Source organism: Anarhichas minor, unplaced genomic scaffold, assembly GCF_050575085.1.
Source record: "Anarhichas minor isolate MPS153535 unplaced genomic scaffold, ASM5057508v1 ptg000089l, whole genome shotgun sequence".
Taxonomy (NCBI): Eukaryota; Metazoa; Chordata; class Actinopteri; order Perciformes; family Anarhichadidae; genus Anarhichas; species Anarhichas minor.
In genome coordinates, this window is record NW_027466535.1 from 431,942 (window position 1) to 452,960 (window position 21,019).

The 21,019-nt window shown below is 42.0% G+C and overlaps 1 protein-coding gene across 1 annotated transcript in view; it reads left to right on the forward strand.

The window, feature by feature from the left end:
- The window catches only part of ptprt (protein tyrosine phosphatase receptor type T), a 321,896-nt gene that overhangs the window by 98,079 nt on the left and 202,798 nt on the right, over positions 1 to 21,019 (forward strand). Inside the window, exon 8 of the mRNA XM_076082072.1 lies at positions 10,378 to 10,671. Within this exon, the coding sequence (XP_075938187.1) occupies positions 10,378 to 10,671 (294 nt within the window). The remainder of the gene's footprint in view (positions 1 to 10,377; positions 10,672 to 21,019) is intronic.

Here is a 21,019-nt window from a genome sequence, read left to right on the forward strand (position 1 = left end):
AGATATTAAGTTCATAAGTTCAACATCAAGTTTAGCTTTTATATATTTACCCTCTGTTTATGGTTCATGTGTCTACAGACAGACAGACAGACAGACAGACAAAGACAGGAAGAAAAGTCAGACAGATTTAATGAATTATAACTTAATTATACCAGTTTCTTTTTGTCTATAAACTTTTTATAACTTGATGCTTTCACAATGTTTTCTATGTTTCATTAACGCCAATAAAGTATATAAAATTAAATTGAAATGACAAAGAGACACAAACAGTTTCTACACAGCTCCCCAGCTGGATTTAGATAATTACTTACTTACTATGTGAGTGCTCTGGTTAATACATATTTTATTTTTTATTTTACAAGCCTTATGTTGTTGTTTTTAGTCTTTTGGATGCTATTGCTAAGATGCTTCACTGATGGTCCTTTAAAGTTTGAATGAACTTGGACTACATGGTGATTCCTCCATAGACTAAGGCTGTTGATTGAAATCACATGAGCTATTTATATAAAACTTGTATCAACAGTTTTATTAATGGGGTCATATCTATACAAAAATAAGATAAATATATGTAGATTATGGCAAAAACCCAGAATAGTTAAACATCAATAAACAACATTTTAATGCTCTTCAGATACCACCAACTCTCTGGAGAGGGAAATATATTTACTTAGACACCAACAAGGTGACCATGGGCGTAATAACTATTATTGCTGCTTAGTTAATTACAGTTTTAATTACATTACATTACAGTCATGTAGCAGTCGCTTTTATCCAAAGCGACTTACAATAAGTGTATTCAACATATTCAAGAGAACTACTAGTCACCATAAGTCATAAGTGCATCTCCTTTAAACAAGCATCTAAGAGCATAAACCAGAGCAGAAGTACAGAAACAAACTAGTATGAATACAGTAAGTGGTGAGTGAAGGCAGTAGTACTTAGAAAATAAACCATTTTTATTGTCATATACATATACACGAAATTTGCCTTCTGCATTTGACCCATCCCTGTATATAGGGAGCAGTGGGCTGCCAATGATAGGCGCCCTGGGAGCAGTGTCTTGCTCAGGGACACTACGACACGTGGCACGTCCCAGTCGAGGATCGAACCGTTGACCCTGCAGTTACCAGACAACCCTCTTAACCCAGTGAGCCACGGCCGTGACCCGAAGAAGACTCACCTTGAAGAGCCTGATGAAAGATGGGCAGCGACTCTGCTGTCCTGATGTCAGTGGGGAGTTCATTCCACCACTGTGGGGCCAGGACAGAAAACAGCCGTGACCGGGTCGATCGGCCGCAGGGACCTCTGAGCGGCGGGGCAACCGATCGCCCCGAGGCAGCAGAGCTAAGAGGTCGGGCGGGGGTGTAGGGCTTGACCATGGCCTGGAGATAGGAAGGAGCTGTTCCTTTCACTGCCCTGTAGGCTAGCACCAGAGTCTTAAACTGGATGCGAGCTCTTACAGGGAGCCAGTGTAAAGAACGGAGAAGGCAAGTTGTGTGGGAGAACTTGGGGCGATCGAACACCAATTTCACCGAGCTGTATTCACTGTATCCAGCAGGTCACACATTGGCTGGTTTACTAAAGTGGTATGAACCCAAAATAAACATATTCAGCTGTGATTCATTGCAATGAACCGATTAAACGGATGCAGAAAGAACTACATGATGATACTGAAGTGTAAAAAGTCTGGATTTTAAGCTTTGTCAGGTTTGCCAGCAAGACGACGAGCAAACGACTTAAAAATGTTGTTTATGTAAATCGACTTTGGATCGATCAGTGCTAAGCTATGCTAACATTGTAGCTGCTCCATCAACACTCAGAATGACATCATCTAAATACTACAGCACACACACATCACCTCCTCACTATGCTAACCAGTTAGCACCTCCTGCTACAGTCGTTGTATTCGTGCATGTTTTTACACGGCAGATTTTTTTTATCGTCTCGTGTCCTTTAACACAGAAGATAACCAGCAGAAAAGATGGAGGTCTTTGTAGGAGTCTTTGAGATGTGAGCTGACTTTATGTTTCGTTGCTACACATTCTCTTTTTATCAACATTCTGTGTTGAACCTCCAAACACCTTTATTGATCCCTTTGGGAAGTGATCAGAGGCAGAAACATATATAAAGTATAACATCTCCACTTTGTCATCCTTCATTTTGTGAACTAATGTCCTTTTTAACAATAAAAGCTTACAGTGAGGTTTAAATTGGATGTCTGATATACAAAACACCTTATTTATTTTCTATTAAACATTAACATATCTTTATCTGGTGCAGTGAGGACTGAGCCGTTTGTTGTTAATGGAATTTAAATTACATTTCTGAAATACATTTAGATGAAGAGGCACTCCGACCAGAATTATGTTCTCAATGCATATTTGGTTTGAATTATGCTATTAACATTATTTGGTGTGAAGGATGTTTTACTCTTGAGGGATACTCAAGACTCACTCACAGGTCTCTGGTTCCATTTAGAGACCATCTCAGAGCTGGTTCATAGACTCACTCACAGGTCTCTGGTTCCTCCTAGAGACCATCTCAGAGCTGGTTCTGTGTTAGTGTGTGTAGTTCTGCTGAATCTTCTCTTGTGAAGACCTTTGTCACTGGTCCATGATGTTCATGTATTTTACACTATATTTATTGTCTGTATCCTCTCACCTTCTCCCTATCTGTGTGTGTGTGTGTGTGTGTGTGTGTGTGTGTGTGTGTGTGTGTGTGTGTGTGTGTGTGTGTGTGTGTGTGTGTGTGAGTGAGAGAGAGAGAGCTCAGGTGCTGTCAGCCATGCGTTGTGTCAGGGGAGTGACCCTAACACACCTCCCTGAAGCCCTGTGTGTGTGTGTGTGTGTGCAGGGTGTGTTTTAAATGTGTGTATTTGTGTTATTGTCCTTGATTTGAATGGATGTATTTCTGAGCTTTTTCATTCTATTCAGTCATGTGTGGTGGGATCATATGCGTAAAGCTTAATGTCTGTGTGTGTGTGTGTGTGTGTGTGTGTGTGTGTGTGTGTGTGTGTGTGAGAGAGAGTGTCTGTGTGTTTTCATGTGTGAGGTGATTGTGCGTCCAAATGAATGGGTGTGTGTATTTGTGTGTTCTCGCGGGCTGCTAAGTGAAACCGGGTTAATTCGTGTCGTTCAGCCAGGTGTGACCAGAGGAGTGTGTGTGTGTGTGTGTGTGTGTGTGTGTGTGTGTGTGTGTGTGTGTGTGTGTGTGTGTGTGTGTGTGTGTCTCTCATGGGCTCATGCATGCTAATCTGTGACACTGTTGGCCAGCTGAACAGATTTTGTCTCTGTTGCTCACTAAATGAAAAAAGAGCAGAATTGAAATAATGTGAATCAAACCTTCAGAGTTCTTAAAGAACATCAACAGGTGGAAAAGGAAAAGGACCTTTTTGCTTAATGCCTCTAAGTTTCTTTAAATGAATGAATGAAAATAAATGTTTTCATTCTATAATTCTTAGTTTTAAGCCACATCATTAAATGAAATCTTACTCTATAAACGAAATAATCCTTTGGCCTGTTCTCTTTAAATCATTAATATTATTTTAATCAAAACAAGAACTTCAAAGAATTAGAAAATACAACAACTTTGACAGTATTTCACAACAGCAAATTAAAGATATCTGCACAACTAAGACGTAGGAACACTATGATCATAAAACAGTACTTTTTGATGTTCAATCCTTCATAATAAACCCTGAAGAGAAACTTAATAAAGTCATATAATGATACGTAAAGTGGCTCCTGATACAACCTCAGTAGTGTTTCTGTCATATTGCTGATCAACACATGACTTATTGGAGTAAAAGTGAAAAAGGTGTGATGAAAAGATTATCACAATTATAGTGTTCGTTGTTGTAAATTATTTATCTGTGTTCTGCACAAAAAAGAAAGAAGAATAAAATCTGTGAAGTCACATTCCATCCAGAGAGCCTTCACACGTCCACTCACACGTTTCCTCCTCCTCCTCCTCCTCCTCCTCCTCCTCGCTTCTCACTTCCCTTCATTTAATACTGTATCAGGAAACACACAGCGACAGCGGCACACGCCCTCCCTCCCTCCCTCCTTACTGTGAAAAGAAGCTGAGTCAGAAAATGAACCAGTGACATTTGTAATAACACACACACACATACACACACACACACGTTCTCATTTGTATGCTTCTTGTAGAACAGATGCAGTAGAAGCTGCAGGACAACAAGGGCTCAACCATTGCCCCTGCTGTGCTTTAGTGTGTGCGTGTGTTCTGTCTGCCAGAGATACGACTCAGTGGGGCGTAGCAGAGATCCAGGAGAGCCACCGTCAGCCTTCTGTGGACACCATGCAGAATATGTGTGTGTGTGTGTGTGTGTGTGTGTGACATAGTTCCTCTTGAATACTGCTAGCTCTTTCCAAGTCTCTCTGTATGCTCATACAGCTGATTGTAGTCCAAGAATTAGACCCAGAAGTGCCACCACAGTGTGTAACTGTGTGTGTGTGTGTTATCTTAAAGTACAGTAGAATTCTCTGGTACTCTGAACTATAAATAGTTAGATAATAAATAGAGAGCAGAGCGTCTGTGAATAAGAGAAACATATGAAACTATTAACATGAAGCATTATGACGAGTTCACATGTCGACTCCAGAAACGATGAAACGGGAAGTCAATCGCACGAATATAACGCATTCATATGACTCTGCAACAGTCCAGACCAGAACTCTAGACCAGAACTCTAGACCAGAACTCTAGACCAGAACTCCAGACCAGACCTCTAGACTAGAACTCCAGACCAGACCTCTAGACTAGACTAGTGGTTTGCTGCCTGAAGCTCAACGTTCCGTCCTTCCTGTTTCCGTTTGAACATCTGGAGCCACCAGCTGTTGAGGTCCTGGTCATGTCACTGTTTCTGTGACATGACGGTGGACGAGTGTGATGTAACTCTGTCATCGTTCTGGGAGGATTACTGTTGTGGAAAATATTAATATTCTGAATTTGTAAAGAAAAGAGTGGAAAAAAGGAGGAAGTGTTAAAACCTGTTAACACTCTGACGGCCCGCCCACAGTCTCTTGGAGTGTTAACTGTACATCTGTGTTACGTACTCAGCTGCTGTGTATCGGTAGGTACTGATGCAACAAACCATTTCAAGATGCAATCACAACAGCAGGTTCACTCAGCGCCTCCCTCAGACCACAAACAAGCAGCTACTAAATCGAGGCAACTCACCGATGAAGCCTCATAATAATCCACCATCCATAATATTCAGACACAAACGCTCTTGTTACATTAACAAAGGTCCAGACGATCCAATCCAGTCAAATATTTAGTCCAAAACACATTATTACCATAAAGACCCACGGACTGCTGTTGCATCATTTCAAATTAGCCGGCAGATATGCCTAATTAGTTATGGATTTTCCGTCGTAACTCCAGTTCACATGTAATCACTGACGCTCTCTGGGTCTCAAAATGGCGGCTGCACTCTGACCTTTCGATTGACACCTCACTTGACCCAACAGGAGCTTCCATGTCCTGTCCACAGCCTACAACAGGAGCTTCCATGTCCTGTCCACAGCCTACAACAGGAGCTTCCATGTCCTGTCCACAGCCTACAACAGGAGCTTCCATGTCCTGTCCACAGCCTACAACAGCCAACGAGAGTCAGCGTTGAAGGACAGTGCCCACCCCTCTTCTTTCGTGTAAAGAACGAGCCAATTGCAACCGATTGTTCTGATGACTGACGCTTCGTATAGCCAATGCAATTTAAAAATGACGATATACAGATTCAGGGGTTAGATTTAGAGGCAGAACGAGGAAGTAGCTGCGTAACTCCGAGTCTGCTTCCTGCGTACGATGCAAAGTGTGGATTTTTAGAGTTTTGGAGACTTTAGGAAAGTGAATAACGATGAAATAACTTATAGATAACTGTATTTAGACATAAATAAGCTTTAGTCTGAATTATGAATACACATTTCTACACAGCCTAGGTATGTGACCATGGTCCAAATGGTCTTTTTTGGAAAGCGCCTCGACATACTCTTAGTAAAACATGTGTAGAATATTCATTTTCTGTGGTATTGTTATCAGATCTGAACCTGGACTAGGTAAGGCTTCATGCTGTGGTCCCATTGTGTTTTACAGCTAATAAGTCTCAGCTATAGTCATCTGCAGGCATCTGTTTGCAAAGAAATCAAAACCTTCTCCTTCAGTGTGTTCAAACTTCTATTACTCAATGCCAGTAGCACGTACAGTGATTCTGACTGTTGGGGAAGAAACTTCAGAGTGTTACCTTTCACAAGAGACCAAAACCATCCATGTACTCCACATGGTTCAAGAACAGCCTTCAGTTGACTTTGGGTACGCCTTGGACCGGCCTTTTAGGCTCATGTTATTGGAGTGGTGACAACAGCTTTTTACTCAAATATGAAAGTAAAGGTCTGTCTCAGATATGAAACCATAATAAATGTTATTTCTGGTTTCATCTGCTCTTTCGGTCAGTAAAGGTCCTTTTGAAATGACTGAACTGTATTATTCTTTCAGGGAAACAGAACTCAAACCAAACAAAGAACAGATTAGCACCAGTTTTACTGCTGTAACTCCATCTGACATTCCTTCAAAGTGAAATGTGGCTCATGTCAGTCCCAGTGGGTTGAAGTGAAGATGATTGGCTGAGAAACTCTGCTTCACTAATGAAGAAAAAGATAGATGACAACAAATATGAAATGCACACAAGAGGAGACCAATCAATAAAAGATAGATTTATGATACTTTCATGTATTTTTTACGAGGATTTTATGTGAGACGTTCTGCCTCCATCGGCCAGTGTGTGTGTGTGTGTGTGTGTGTGTGTGTGTGTGTGTGTGTGTGTGTGTGTGTGCACCCCACCTGCCTCTTGAACCAGGTCCTTAGGGCTCGCCTTAGGGGATGTGTGTGTGTCTGTGCTGGCCAGTTTTTCATGTCGTTGGTATTCCACGTCCATTGCTCTTTCGTGTGTGTGTGTGTGTGTGTGTGTGTGTGTGTGTGTGTGTGTAAGAGAAAGTGGACACTTCACACAGAATCTGTGAGGAGCAACATCAGTAATGTATGAACAGGTGTGGGGAGCAGAGGACTGGAGGGTTAGTGAGAAGAAGAAGCTTCATGTTGGAGATGTAGAATCAGAAAACAGAGAAAAAAGGAACCAAAGCAGCTGGAAAGAGAAGTCGACAGCTTTAATCCCGTCAGAACGTTCCCAACATCTCAATGAGATAAGTCTCTCCTCATTAAAAACTGTAGAAGAGAATATGTGTGACACTAAGGAGACAAACGTCTTCCCTCCTGTCACTCTACTTGTGTTTGGCTCACAGGAAGTTTAACGTCTCCTTCAGGGACTCTTTGGCAGAGCTGATGTGCTTTAGAGACACAATCTCACACATTGAGGGAAATAAGCTTAAAACCAAAGGACTCTTCGTTTGGTTACTGTGAAACACAAGATCCATATTTTCCTTTTTGACAGTTTTAATAATCATCAGCAGGTGAATTAAAAATCAGTGTTCAGACACACAGACAGACAGACAGGGACATGAAGACGAGGACGACATAAGCTCTTTATAAGATGCTTTGCAGCTCTATCTTTGCGGCTCTATCTTTGCTGCCGTATCTTTGAGGCTGTATCTTTGCGGCTCTATCTTTGCGGCTCTATCTTTGCTGCCGTATCTTTGAGGCTGTATCTTTGCGGCTCTATCTTTGCTGCCGTATCTTTGCTGCCGTATCTTTGCGGCTCTATCTTTGCTGCCGTATCTTTGTGTCTTGTCTTTGTGTTTAGTGTGTTTTCTTAGTTTTCTGTGTTTAGTGTGTGTGTAGTTTGTGTGCTTTTGTTCTTCTGGTTCTGTGCTGTGGAGTGTGTTTGTGTGTAAAGAGGCAGCACATGTCTGGAGGAGTGTGTAATCACATCTTATTTCCCATGATCCTCTGCTCTCCCTCGACTATAACAACCCCATCCTTTTATTCTCAGCTTTCTTTTCCTCTTTCTTTTTTAAATCTTCCCTCTCTCCAGTCTTTCCTCTGATACATGAAGCTGTGAGGCTTTGACTAAAATATTGTGTGTGTGTGTGTGTGTGTGTGTGTGTGTGTGTGTGTGTGTGTTTTGAATTCATTATAACAAGTAACGGGCTTGAGGGAGTGTGTTACTCTCAGGTATATGCACACACACGTACACACACACACTCACACAATCAGTTAGTCCTCAGGATTTGGAGGAATGTGTCCTTATAAAAGTCAGAAGCTGTTCTCAGTAAAGAGCACTGAAGAGAGGGAGGAAGTTAGTGAGTAATATTTACTAATATAAGTCCCACCCCCCCCCTCACAGGAGGCCTCTGACTCTGCAGCTTCATTAAAACGTGGTTCTGATGTTTCAAACTCGTCTGTGGGCTACGTGTTAAACTTAAACAGTTTATGGATCAACAACCATCATCAAATTATTCAAAAGCACAACTTCCATCATCTCCTCATCGTCATAATGAACGATGAGGAGATGTTGTGTTGATGGAGAGTTCAGCTCCATCATCAGGAGCTTCTGTTGATTGTTAGCAGGAAGATGATTTAGTAACTCTGCAGTGTTTTCACTAAAAGTAAAGGTTAGAAGTGACACATTCTCTTTCAAAACAGCACCATCATTTACATAATTATGCTGCTTTTTCACAAACAGAGTCGGTTCTGCAGCCCATTGGTTGACTTCATGACAACACTTTGAATACTGGATGTATTCAACTAGAAATACTCAATGATGAACTTTGGGACCTGATTGATTTGAACAAAACAGATGTACGGCAATTTGCAATAAAAGTAAATACAATATGAATTTGCTCCACTCAAACACGGCATGAGGTGGTTATTAATACACCTGATGAGCTGTGTGTGTGTGTGTGTGTGTGTGTGAGAGAGAGAGAGAGAGCGAGCATTTACTGATAAAACAACATTAATGAACGAATGTGTGAAGAGGAAAAGAAACGAGTTAGATGCGTTTCAGACAGAAACATGTTGATGGATGAGAACGTGTCCTGTTTCAGTGACCTTAGAACAGATGCACTTCCTGCATCATGAGGATATAAAACAAGGTCAGAGGTTCAAAGATCGACTCTTCAACACAGAAGTGTTCTTGACTTTGGTTAAAAGATTTATTTCCTGTTTATTACATTTTATTCCTCTTGGATTGTAAAGACTGAACTGTGTGCTGAGTGATGACATCAGTGAGGGAGAGCATGACGTCACACAGTCATGTTTCTATCACAACAAGCTGAACTATAGAAACATGAGCTGATATTATCCCGTAAGTAACATCTTTATGTTGGGCTTCAGATATGTGAACTCAGTCAAATAACCACTCCTGAAAACACGTCACTGACGTAATTAGAAAAACTAAAATATGTAAAACTGTCACCTGGTAAATGTGACAGAGGTTCATAGCAGCAGCTGTTACATTACATGTAGCAGACGCTTCTATCCAAAGAGACTTACAATTCAGATTCTATCACAGTCACACACAGTAGGCACAGGAAGGGAGTTAAGTGTGTTGCTGAAGGACACATCGACATGAGACGGGAATCGAACCGCCGATCCTCTGAGAGAAGGACGGCCCTGCTCTCCACTTAGCCACCGTCTATAGAGAGACTCAGAGAGGAAGCAGCTCATCTTTTCATCTGTCTCAAACTGATTTTAGTCGACTCATTGTGATTCTCACTGCAACGGATTCTTCCATCTTTTCCTCTACCTGGGTGATATCTCTCCTCTCCTGTCACACTCACACACACACACACACACACACACTCTCACACACACACATACACACACACACACACACACGTATTCTGATGTTCTACCTTGTTTCATTCAGAGCTTTTTCTATTTCTACCGTTGTGTCTATCGTTTCAACTGATTCTGATTCTTCGTGTGTCGTTCTGAAGAGACGCTGCTGTCTCCAGTTGACAGCAGGGAGTAAAGCAGCTCCTCTGCTCTCAGGCCGTTATTTTAGATAATGGTATAATGTGAATAAAGCAGCTGTCAGCCTCACGTCAGTGATGTGATGGAGCAGTGAGGCTCTCTGTGGTTACTCACACACACACACTGTGATGTCACAGCTGATTCCTCTACAACATAACATGTGACTGGAGAAAGAGTCCCAACCGTCATTTTTTTGGATATTTTTATTAAATCAATGGAGGTCTGCAAATAAGTGTTTTGTGATTGGAAGAAGATGAGTTGTGATATGAAGGTGATCAGCTGGTGGGGGTCAAAACAAGCTGATGTGTGTGTCTTCTGATTGGCTGTTGGTCTGAACGTGTGACTCAGCAGGAATCTTCTCTGATACCAAACATGAGGATAAGAATAATGGACGCTGGACTAACCCCCTCTGTTCCCGTCTCACAGCTCCACCGACCCCCATCGCCCCTCCTGAGCTTCTAGCCGTCGGCGCCACTTACCTTTGGATCAAACCCAACGCCAACAGCATCATCGGAGACGGGCCCATCATCCTGAAGGAGGTGGAGTACCGAACCACGTCAGGTAACTGGGCGGAGACCCACGTGGTGGACTCCCCCACCTATAAACTGTGGCATCTGGACCCTGATGTGGAGTACGAGATCAAGGTCCTTCTGTCCAGACCTGGGGAGGGAGGAACAGGACCGCCGGGTCCCCCGCTGGTCACCAGGACCAAATGTGCAGGTGGGTGACGCCTCTGTTATCTTTTCCCTTCTGTCTTTCTTAGAGGCTTTAAGTTGATCTCAGCTTTGTTCTGTTCTTTCCTTTATTCACCGTGCTTTTGATTCGATGTAGTTCTTGCTGGTCTGGGTTCTGCTGTTGCGGATCAGTACATTTCTGCTCTGGAATGGTTCTGCTATGCCAACAAGAAGCAGCTGTGTCTTCATGTTTTATACTCAAAGTATGAACTGAACACTTATCAAATAGAATGTAGGCCGACTGCAGAAGGAGGTGAATAACCTGGGTTCTAGATAGGTTAGGGTTCTAGAATGTTTGAAGCTCGGTCTGGGTCTAGAAGACACGTGAGCAAAAGAACAAGGGAAAAGAAAAAGAAAGAAAAAGGAAGAAAAGTGACTTCTCAGGAACAAGAGCACGAATCAAAGATGAAGATAATTGGGACGTTAGGAAGGAGCCCGGAGGTAAAGGCCAGGTGGAGTTGTGTGGGGGTTGAAGGAGCAGAGGAGGAGGAGGAGGAGATGATGAAGGAGGTTAGGTTGGGGCAATCATGGCCGATAACGAGGATCCCAGCAGGGGTGTAAGGACACAATGAGTGGCAGTTCATTTGATAACTTGACAGCCCATCAGATCTCTTGTGTGTGTGTGTGTGTGTGTGTGTGTGTGTGTGTGTGTGTGTGTGTGTGTGTGTGGTCGGTCTAGTTAACCCAGCAGGAGGCACCCATCACCACTGCCTCTTCTTTCTGTTCAGGCTGGTTTCCTGTCTCCTCTATGAAATGTCCTTAATTTTCCGCTCTCCCGCTCTCTTTTGTCCTCTCTCTTGTCCTCTCTTTTGTCCGTTGATGTGTGGATGGAGAGATGAGGAGAGTTTGGTGAAGGAGATTCTGATCAATCTACATCTAATCTAAGCGTCCCTGCTGTATTGTGTCTGTTCTTCAACGCCTTCATCTTCTGCCAGTCTGGGCTTCTGTGTTTGTTGTTCATGTTTCAAAAAAGTTCTGTTAAAACTTTGGAGGATGAAGCTGGCAGGTTTGATTTATTCTGTGTGTGTGTGTGTGTGGCGTCCATCTCCTGTGTGGTAATCAGCAGGTGAGGAAAGACTCTCTCTCCCTCATCTCTGCCCTCCCTCTCCTTTTTTCTCTTCCACTCTATTTCCATCTTATTTTTCGGACACCATTTAATATTTATCCGACTGTCAACAAACTCTTCCCTTTTACATGTTTACTTCAAAGATCAGCAATGTCTCAAAACTGGGCATTTTACTTTTAGCAAATGTTACTCAATCAGAAGTAAATGGTGAAATATCATCAGCTCTCACCCTCCTCCTTATTACTCCGTCACCTTTTACTCTCAGCCTAAACACGACCTTTCAATAATGAACTGGAAGAGCAACACACACACACACACACACACAACAAGCTTAAAGAGATGGATGCAGAGAAGAGGAGGAAGACAAAGGTGTGATGGAAGAGGGACAAACACAGAGATAACTGATGTGAAGTGGGACATAGGTGGAGGTCACTGTGTGTGTGTGTGTGTGTGTGTGTGTGTGTGTGTGTGTGTGTAGTGTGTAGTAGAGAGGAACATGTGTTTCTGCTAGCCACGCAGTGATGAGCTGTCACAACCAGTCCCGGGTGTGTGTGTGGTTTGTGTGTATATAGGTGTGTGTGTGTGATGGGATTGGAGCAGGCAGGTATGACAGATGTTCAAAAGCCTGCTGGCTACTGGCAGTGTTGGCGTTGATGTGTGTGTATTTGTCTCCACACCTTCCGTGTTCACCTTTCTGGTCATGTTAGCGTCTACAGCTCTGCTCAGGCCTCAACAGCAGGCCTGATAATCCGACTTCATCGCACCCTTACTCATCATACGTGGCCGACGGGGAAGAAGCGTAACATGGGGTTAATGTTGTAACATTTAGTTAGGGCCCGAGCACCGCCGTAGTCGGAGCAGAGGACCTATTGTTATTCTAATGTTTATTATTATTAGGGCCCGAGCACCGTCGTCGGGCCGCGAGGTCCCTATTGAAACTGTAGGAATTATTATTATTATTATTCTCTCGAATAAAACGCCTTTTTGGGGGCTTTATCATGTCCCCAACCTCCCCATATTTGGCGAGAATATCAGGACTGCAGGAAAATTTGATATTTTATGGGTCCCATGCTCGAGCATGACAAAATTGCTCGCTAGCGCCCCCTAGAAGTTGGAAAGGCGAGCCCCGACAGCCTGTATGTCCAAATGACTTAAAATTTTGCAGACATGAACAACTGAATGAGTTCTACAAAAAATCCTATTGGGACCCTAAGCTCCGCCTACCAAAATGTTCTGCCATTTTGAATTTTGTAAAGAATGTTGTAGACCCTGGGTCTGATTGGTACCAAATTTGCTGTGAATCATTATTGGATATGTATCATCAACAGTTATGAAAAGTCTGTTGATATCTTATTGCATTAAGAATATATAGACCAATGAATTTCATAGGGGCGTGGCCTCCTACAGGCCATTTCACCCGTTAACCGGAGCTCCGGCGGCTCCGGGGAACCCAACGACGGTTTTATCCGCATGCCTCTTCTAGCATGGCACATCTGTGAGAGCGTTGTGAAGAGTAGATGGAGGAGGCGAGCTAAAATCAACCCTCCGTTTGGCTGACACAGCCTTGATAATGATTCATTTCATCATGCGCCCCCCACCCCCCCTCTATCTACCTCCTCTTCTTGCTCCCTTCCCTCCATCTTTCCTTTACTCACTCCTTTACTTTTCAAGGCTTTCGGACTATTCATCACCCTGTTTTCATCTGGATAATGTCTCTCTATACCCACCTCTTTTTTATAATTGACACTCAGTGGGCCAGCTGTCCCCTCACTCCTCTAACGTGTGTGTGTGTGTGTGTGTGTGTGTGTGCTAATCTTTCTCTCCTAAGTTAGCATCGTTGCTCTTCTGTCAAACACAAACACGCTCCCGTGACATTTTACTTTCCTCCCTCCTCGTCTTCGATCTTTGCCTCTCTGTCCTCTTTTCTTCTTCTTCATCTTTCAGTCTCTTATTTCCTTTATTTAAAATATTACCTTAAACTCAATATTCCCTTTACATAGAATGTGAATCATAGCTCTTATTCGTGTCTCTATAAATATCAGATTTCAACTTTATCATCACCTCAAAGTGCAACTGCAACCTCCTATAATCTCCTCACTTCTTCTCCTCTCCTCCTTGTACATTTATATTTGTATGTTGAGGATGATAATTTAAGTGTTGGCTAATACGGTACCCTATAAAGATGGACTTTTAATTCACCCCCTGTACATACATCTTCTTTGAGTATCTGTTCTCTTGCTTCTCCAACATCTCCTTCCCTCCTGTCTTCTCTATATAAGGCAGATGCTAATGTGAGTGTTGGCCAATATGCAGGACTCTATAAAGACTTACAGTAATTCACCAGAGGGTTATATACTGCATCCGCTCGCCATCTCGCCCGTTTCTTCTAAAGTAGATCTTTATGTGAAGGATGCTAATGTGAGTGTTGGCTAATGTGTGGCTCCATAAAGATCGATTTTTAATTCACCTGCCGGGTATAAGCTGATTTGGCTGACACCACCGCTTCACCATTCTGCCGAGCCGAGCAGTTTGGATGTAGTCAGAGTGCATGTTCTCTGCAGCCAGCACAGGTAGAACGGTACAAATTAACATTCTGGGTGTGTTTTAAATAAGCAGATTGTGTTGAAAAGATGATGACTGTAGCTGTTTGTCAGGAGCAGATGTTAACGGACAGAACAAAGTCCACCTGCTCCTCCATCAACTTCTCCGTTTCCAGCTCTCTGCTTTCTCCGTCCAGTAGGACGGTAGGTTTTCTTTTCCAGTAGGTTTTGGGCCACTGGGAGCTTCAAATTACTTCCCCACCTCTTCCTCCTCTCATACTCTAATGTGCCTTTAGATTCTCCTTGTTTTTATTTATTTAGTCAAATTATTGATGTCATCTTAAGGGGACATTTAGTGTCTCGCAGCCCCTTATTATTAGTCATTATTTATCTTACTTATAATCATTTCAGAATATATGTTTTTTATTTTATTTTTTTATTATACTATATTGATCCCTTTAAGGGGGACATTTGTCTCTGCATTTGACCCATCCCTGTATATAGGGAGCAGTGGGCTGCCAATGACAGGTTCCCGGGGAGCCGTTAGGGGTTCAGTGTATTGCTCAGGGACACTTCGACACGTGACACGTCCCAGTCGAGGATCGACCCGTTGACCTTTCGGTTAACCCAGTGAGCCACAGTCACCCCTCAAACTTCATGGAGCATCCTCAGATATAGACTGTGTTCTATGCAAGCCAAATTCATCTGAACCTTTTTTGAAGTAAAATTAAGAAGAACAAAGCTGAGCTGCCCAGAAATAATGTGTACATGAAGTACATCAGCTCTTGGATCAAAGTTAAACTAGGAAGTAGTTCTGTAATGAACTACTAAACTAGACTACTAAACTAAAGTTCAATCAACTTTACAAGTAATATATTCTCAGTGTTCATGACTTCCCATGTGTAGTAAGTAGTTACATGAGTGCATTGAGCACTTGATTGGTTGTAATGTGATGCTCTTAGAAATAAAGGCCACTGAACTGTTTCGATGAATCACTTATGACGATCAATACCGTGACGTTACACTCAGGATGGTGGAATTTACCTTCAGCCGTATCTTCCTACAATTATCTAGATATTTTGCTTCACATCTGTTGACTAACATGAAGAAAATGTGAAGAAGGTAAATGCTTCATGACCATCAGTAGAAATTAAAGCTGCAAGCAGCATTGTTCGGGCCCTCGCCCCTTCACGCACGTCGAGGGTACTGGCAGGACTCTGGGTGATGCGGCCATGCATTTCTGTGACCATCATACACTGCGTGCACGAGTTAAACCGTATTTCCTGCCGGGACCAGCGGCGTAGCCAGGTCATTTTGCCAGGTCTCGTGCCTCGAATGTTTTGAGTGAAGCATCGAATACAATCTCAAATGTAAGCCTGTAAAGATCGACAAAAAACTGAATGTGTGTGAATGCGCTTTAGTGTTTGTAACATAACAGACAAAGTAAATGCAGGTCTCAAAACTGACTGTTTGTGCAGGTAGCTCTGACAATCACTGCTGAAAGACTCAAAGCGAGAAGAGTCGAGGAGAAATGGCAGAATGTATAGTTACATTTGGAAAAGAAAACATCTTTTGGTCGAGAAATAAGTTTGAGCCAAAAGGTGAGCCCATGTTGTATAATCTATAACATGAATTAGGTTGGGTGCAGGTGGGTTTTATTGGACAAACTTCACGTTGCATGAAATTACTTTATATTATTTGAAAACTATTGTTATCCAATTTCTGCTCTCCAAACAACTTACTTTGCACATATTTAGATCACAGAAGTCTTTTTTGCCCACAAGCCCTTTTAATAAGTTCAGTGTTTGGGCCCCTGTAATTATAGAATCCTTCTTACATAGTAGGTGGTGCTATGACTATGATTTGATATTGGCATGCAGAAGTCCTAAAGCCATTGGTGGCGGTAGTGCGTCAGTCAGTTGTTTAACAAGCTCCAATAAGTGGAAGAAGACACTCAGCCAGCCGCTAGCCTGTAGCGAAAGTTATGGAGAAGTATTTTAAACGAAAATATGAAGACGAAAGTGGTGCCAAACCCCCCCAAAAGTCAAAATGTTTGCGCAAGTACTATCCTGACTTCATTAAGTACGGCTTTGTGAACGGAGGTAGCGAGGCAGAGTCAAGAGCCCTGTGTGTGGACTGTTGTTATTGTTCATTTGTCACAGATATGAAGAGCAACTTCTGGTTCTTCAATGCAAAAATGAAGACTGCTGAAGCATATCATTCACAGATTATATATTTTCATTTGCACTTTATTTAAATTTTATTTACAATTTATTTAAATTTAAACTTATTATTTTGAATGTATTTATTTTATTACCACATATTATTTATTTATCAAATTTCCATTTTTTTCTCTGTTTTCTGTAGTAAAATCTAATTATTCATTATTTTTGTGTTAATAAGCCGACTTGAGCCTTTACATGTGTTCTTGTATTAGCTTGATTTGTTCCATGAATTGTTAGCCTGTTGGGCGTCTTGTTATGTAAGCAGGTTTACATACACATGATGAATAAATGTCTTTGTGATCATCACATTGTATCATGTCATTTATTTAACAAGGTTTTTGCTTGTTAAACTGTAAGTGGATTTGATTTAGTTATTGAATACAAATCAAACCAAGAGTGAGATCAATTAGTTAAACCAATACAGTGTTCATATTTGAATGGGCCCCGGGCCACTTTGTACTTGGAAAGTTGGGCCCCGTGGTCAAATAGGTTAAGAACCCCTGGTTGAGAGCATGACTCCAAGAGACATTTATTCATCAGTATATAATCCATATGTGATACATGGCCTACCAAATTTTGTAAATCTATGTGAAACGTACTGCGAGGGCTGCTTCGACGAAATTCTGTAGGGGGCGCTATTGAGTCGATTTGCCTCTCTGAACCAATAAAATCATATTATATAACTACATTTCTTACTTTAAACGTCAATCCCAAGTTTGGCTTTGTTTCGAGCATTTTTAGCCTCTCAAAATGACCTTCGTTTTTCACGGAGAAGACTGCGTCTCCACGGCAACGGCGTTCGACGTAACATCAAAAGCTTCATGAACTGGCATTATGAACTTCTTACATTTGTGTGGAAGTAATTTGATGTTGATCTGATTTACCTACTAAGAGAAACGAGCCAAAGTATAAAGACTTTAACTTCCTGTTACCAGTAGGTGGCGCTATGACTATGATTCAAAATTGGCCTGCAGATGTCTTCAGGCCTGGAGTCTAATCGAACATGTGAAATCTGGTAAAGATCTGATGATGTGGAGTCGAGTTACATCAGTTTATTCGTTCATGGCGAAGGATCGAAATTCGCCAAGCCGCCACGTCGCCGCCCTTCAACAACTTCTTACAATTTTCACAATGAAGCATTATCAAGGTCTTAAGGCTTTTCTGACAATATTTGAGAGGGATCTGATTAATCTGTGAGGAGCAGGATGTCAAAGTACACAAGTACAACTTCCAGTTGCCACTAGGTGGCGCTATTACTATGATTCTAAATTGTCTTATAGATGAGTTCCGGGTCAGGATGTTATGACATGTGAGAGATTTGGAGCAGATTAGACAATGTACGGCCGAGTTACAACAACTTCCTGTTTCATGGCGAATAGTGTTTTTTTTGACGCCACGCCACGGACACATAGTTCGATAACTTTTTGATCTTTGAGTAACTTTTCACTGCCAAGGTCTCAATAGCATACTGACCGAATCTGAAGCCAATCGGGTCAAATCTCTGGGAGGAGTTCGTTAAAGTACGGCCCCTTGAAATGGTCCAAAAATATCATAAAATTCTAAATGGCCGACTTCCTGTTTGGTTTAGGGCATACTCCGAAGACGATTTTTTGTACGACCCATCAAGTTACAAATACCTACAGAATTTCATACAGCTAGGTGAAACCCAATTTTGGGACAACTCAAAAGGGGGCTCTATTGAGCCAATTTGCATGCCGTAGCTGGACACCCCAATCAGACTGCAATTTTCACCACGACTGCCTTGCGTGCTAAATTTCAAAACTTACCAATATCCCAAGCACTTCCTTTTTGTGATGAAACTGGTACGATAAAAATAATATACATTAGAATAACAATAGGTCCTCCACTGCGACTACGTCGGTGCTTGGGCCCTAATGACAGTTTCTTCTCTTCACACCTTGGAGCTGCTCTCTGACTGAACTCTAGCAGCTAAACAGCTGATTCCCATCATGGCTCCACACAGTGTGAAGGAGGCTTTCACTCGTCGAGGAGCTCCTTTCCACCGCGCTAAGAGCAATTTCAGCATTAACATGGAGGCACAAAGTGGTCAGTTCTGCTGGTAAAAGCTCCAAGTTGAGCCGGATAGTTAAGTGAAGAGTCGCCCTTATTTTCTTTCAGCGTAGATGGAAACCTACAAGTGCTGAACACACGAGGAACTGAGCAAAGAATTATTTTGTTATGTTTTCCAGATGAAGATTATATCACAGGATTCTTGTAGTGGCCTCAATATGTTGTTGGCTTCAGGAACTTTGTCTCTGGTAATGTTCATGGGAGGATATTTGAGATTTTCCATCTATCCATCTATCCATCCATCCAACCATCCATCCATCCAACCATTCATATCTCTATCTATATTCATCTGCAGCATTTTGCTTCATGTGCACTTCTTCTCCCCTGGAAGCATCAGTGCAGGAGAACTGAACTCTAAATAGCACATTGTCAGGTTTCATGTACGTTCTGAGCACAGCTGGATCCCAGACAGATGTTCAGCTGCTAGAAAACGTTTTCTTCTATCGTGTCTGGTTGTGTCAGAGTTAAAAACATCGCTGTGGTTGCGTCTTTCTGTTACAGTTTTGTAATTATCATATTTGGATTCTGAACAGAAACGCGTGTTTGACTGAAGTTTAGTGGAGCTAATCAGTTGCAATGCTTTCCGTTAGCAACTAATGCTAACACCAGAATTAGCTTGTCAGTGTTAGTATTCAAGCAGCAAGTGGATTTGGTTTGTTTGAATGGAGCTCTGCTCACAGGTGGTGCATGTTAATGTGGGCGTGTTTTTAAAAGAGTGACCAGCAGGTCTGAATGTCCACCCGGTTTGTATCCCGACTCATGAAGGTCGTCGGCTAAGTCAGCCTCCATTAACCGGAGACACTTCTAATACAGCCGTCTATGTAGCTATCAGATTTAATACAATATGTATAATGCTGCCGAATTATGGTCACGTTTGCCTTTCTAATGGTAAAGTTCAACAACTAAATGAATGTTTATTTGCATGCTAATTGCTAGTTAGCCACAATGTTAGGCGGACTTTGGTAAGAAATTCGTAATGTTATAATTTAGGTTTCTGCTGTTTTTACTGAATTTCCAAATGAAAATGTTGTTTAAGACCTCGACTGCAGCTCCCTGACATCAACACTATAAAGCTCTGAAGCTCCTGAGCAACCTTCACACATTACACACAGTAGGAGGTTCCATTGTTGATGCTGGACAATCTGCTGCTCCTTTTATTTCATTCTCATCACAGTTTATATCAAAAGAGAAATTATAAATGTTATCCGTTACTATGTTAATACTTAAGTTTGTCTATAGACAAATATTAAATAAATGGTTTATGACACACTATAATAATAATATTAATTATAGCATTATGTTATATTATGACGACCGTGTTTTACTTTATTCTCATTGTTCATCTGTTTATAGAACAGTTATTGTTGTTGAACTATACATTAACGTTCATATGTGCTCATATCTGGCTGATCACATGCGTGATGAAGACACGTCTACCTTCGTCACCGTATAGATGTAGAATTTGTTTAACTCGAGGTTTGAAAGAAGAAGAAAAATCAGTTCTAACCTGCATCTGATTCTGTGTCTTTGTTCCCTGACAGCTAAAAAAGATACGGCCATCAGAAGAAATACAATATTTTAAGGAGGCGTATGAAACAAACATTATCAATCTGGCCGGTCGATATGTTTCCCCACAGAGAGACGAGTCTGGAGGCCCTTTGTACTGTTTGTTCTTCCCTCCATGTTAGAAGGAGAGTGTGTCTGGAGATTGAGACACACATCGGATCAATGAGAGCAAAGAGACCGGCTGTGTGATCACTTCAGAATCTCCATAAAAACACAGCAGCAGACTGATGATCTCTTTCTCCTGTTCCTAACATGACGTGCCCTTGAGCAAGGCACCCAACCTCTCGATGATGGCATCTCTCTGATGAGTGAGCTCGCTCCCTGGAGGCTGTTTATTATCCGGAGCCCACCTACAGTGGAGCCGCAAGCCGTTCGGCTTCCTCGTCACAGCTGTATCTGATTAATGGTGATGAGAGCAACTAAATGAGCATTTACAGTGTTCTACTGTAAAACGGATCGGTCCACAAGCAGAATACAGGCGGACTCTGTCATTCACAGATATTCAATACATGTTTTCAGTTTGTATCATTAGTGAGCTTTTAAAATACATATATGTCGATTAACGGGTCTCAGACCCCCCCCCCTGTATTTAACACACTGGTTCAACAAGCAGCTCCCAGCTAAGACGGCTAAGATGTTGAGTTGGTTTATCACACGGAGTTCAACGTTCATGAGTTTCATCACGTCTGGTCCCTCAGAAATACTTAAAGTCAACTGAACGTAAACATGGAAGACGTGTCCCACTTCATTTCCTGTTACAGTGAATTTGAATGACATCAGCTAACAGCTGACAGCTAATGGCTAACGCTAATGTTAACTAGTTCTCCTGCTGATTTTAACAGTGAT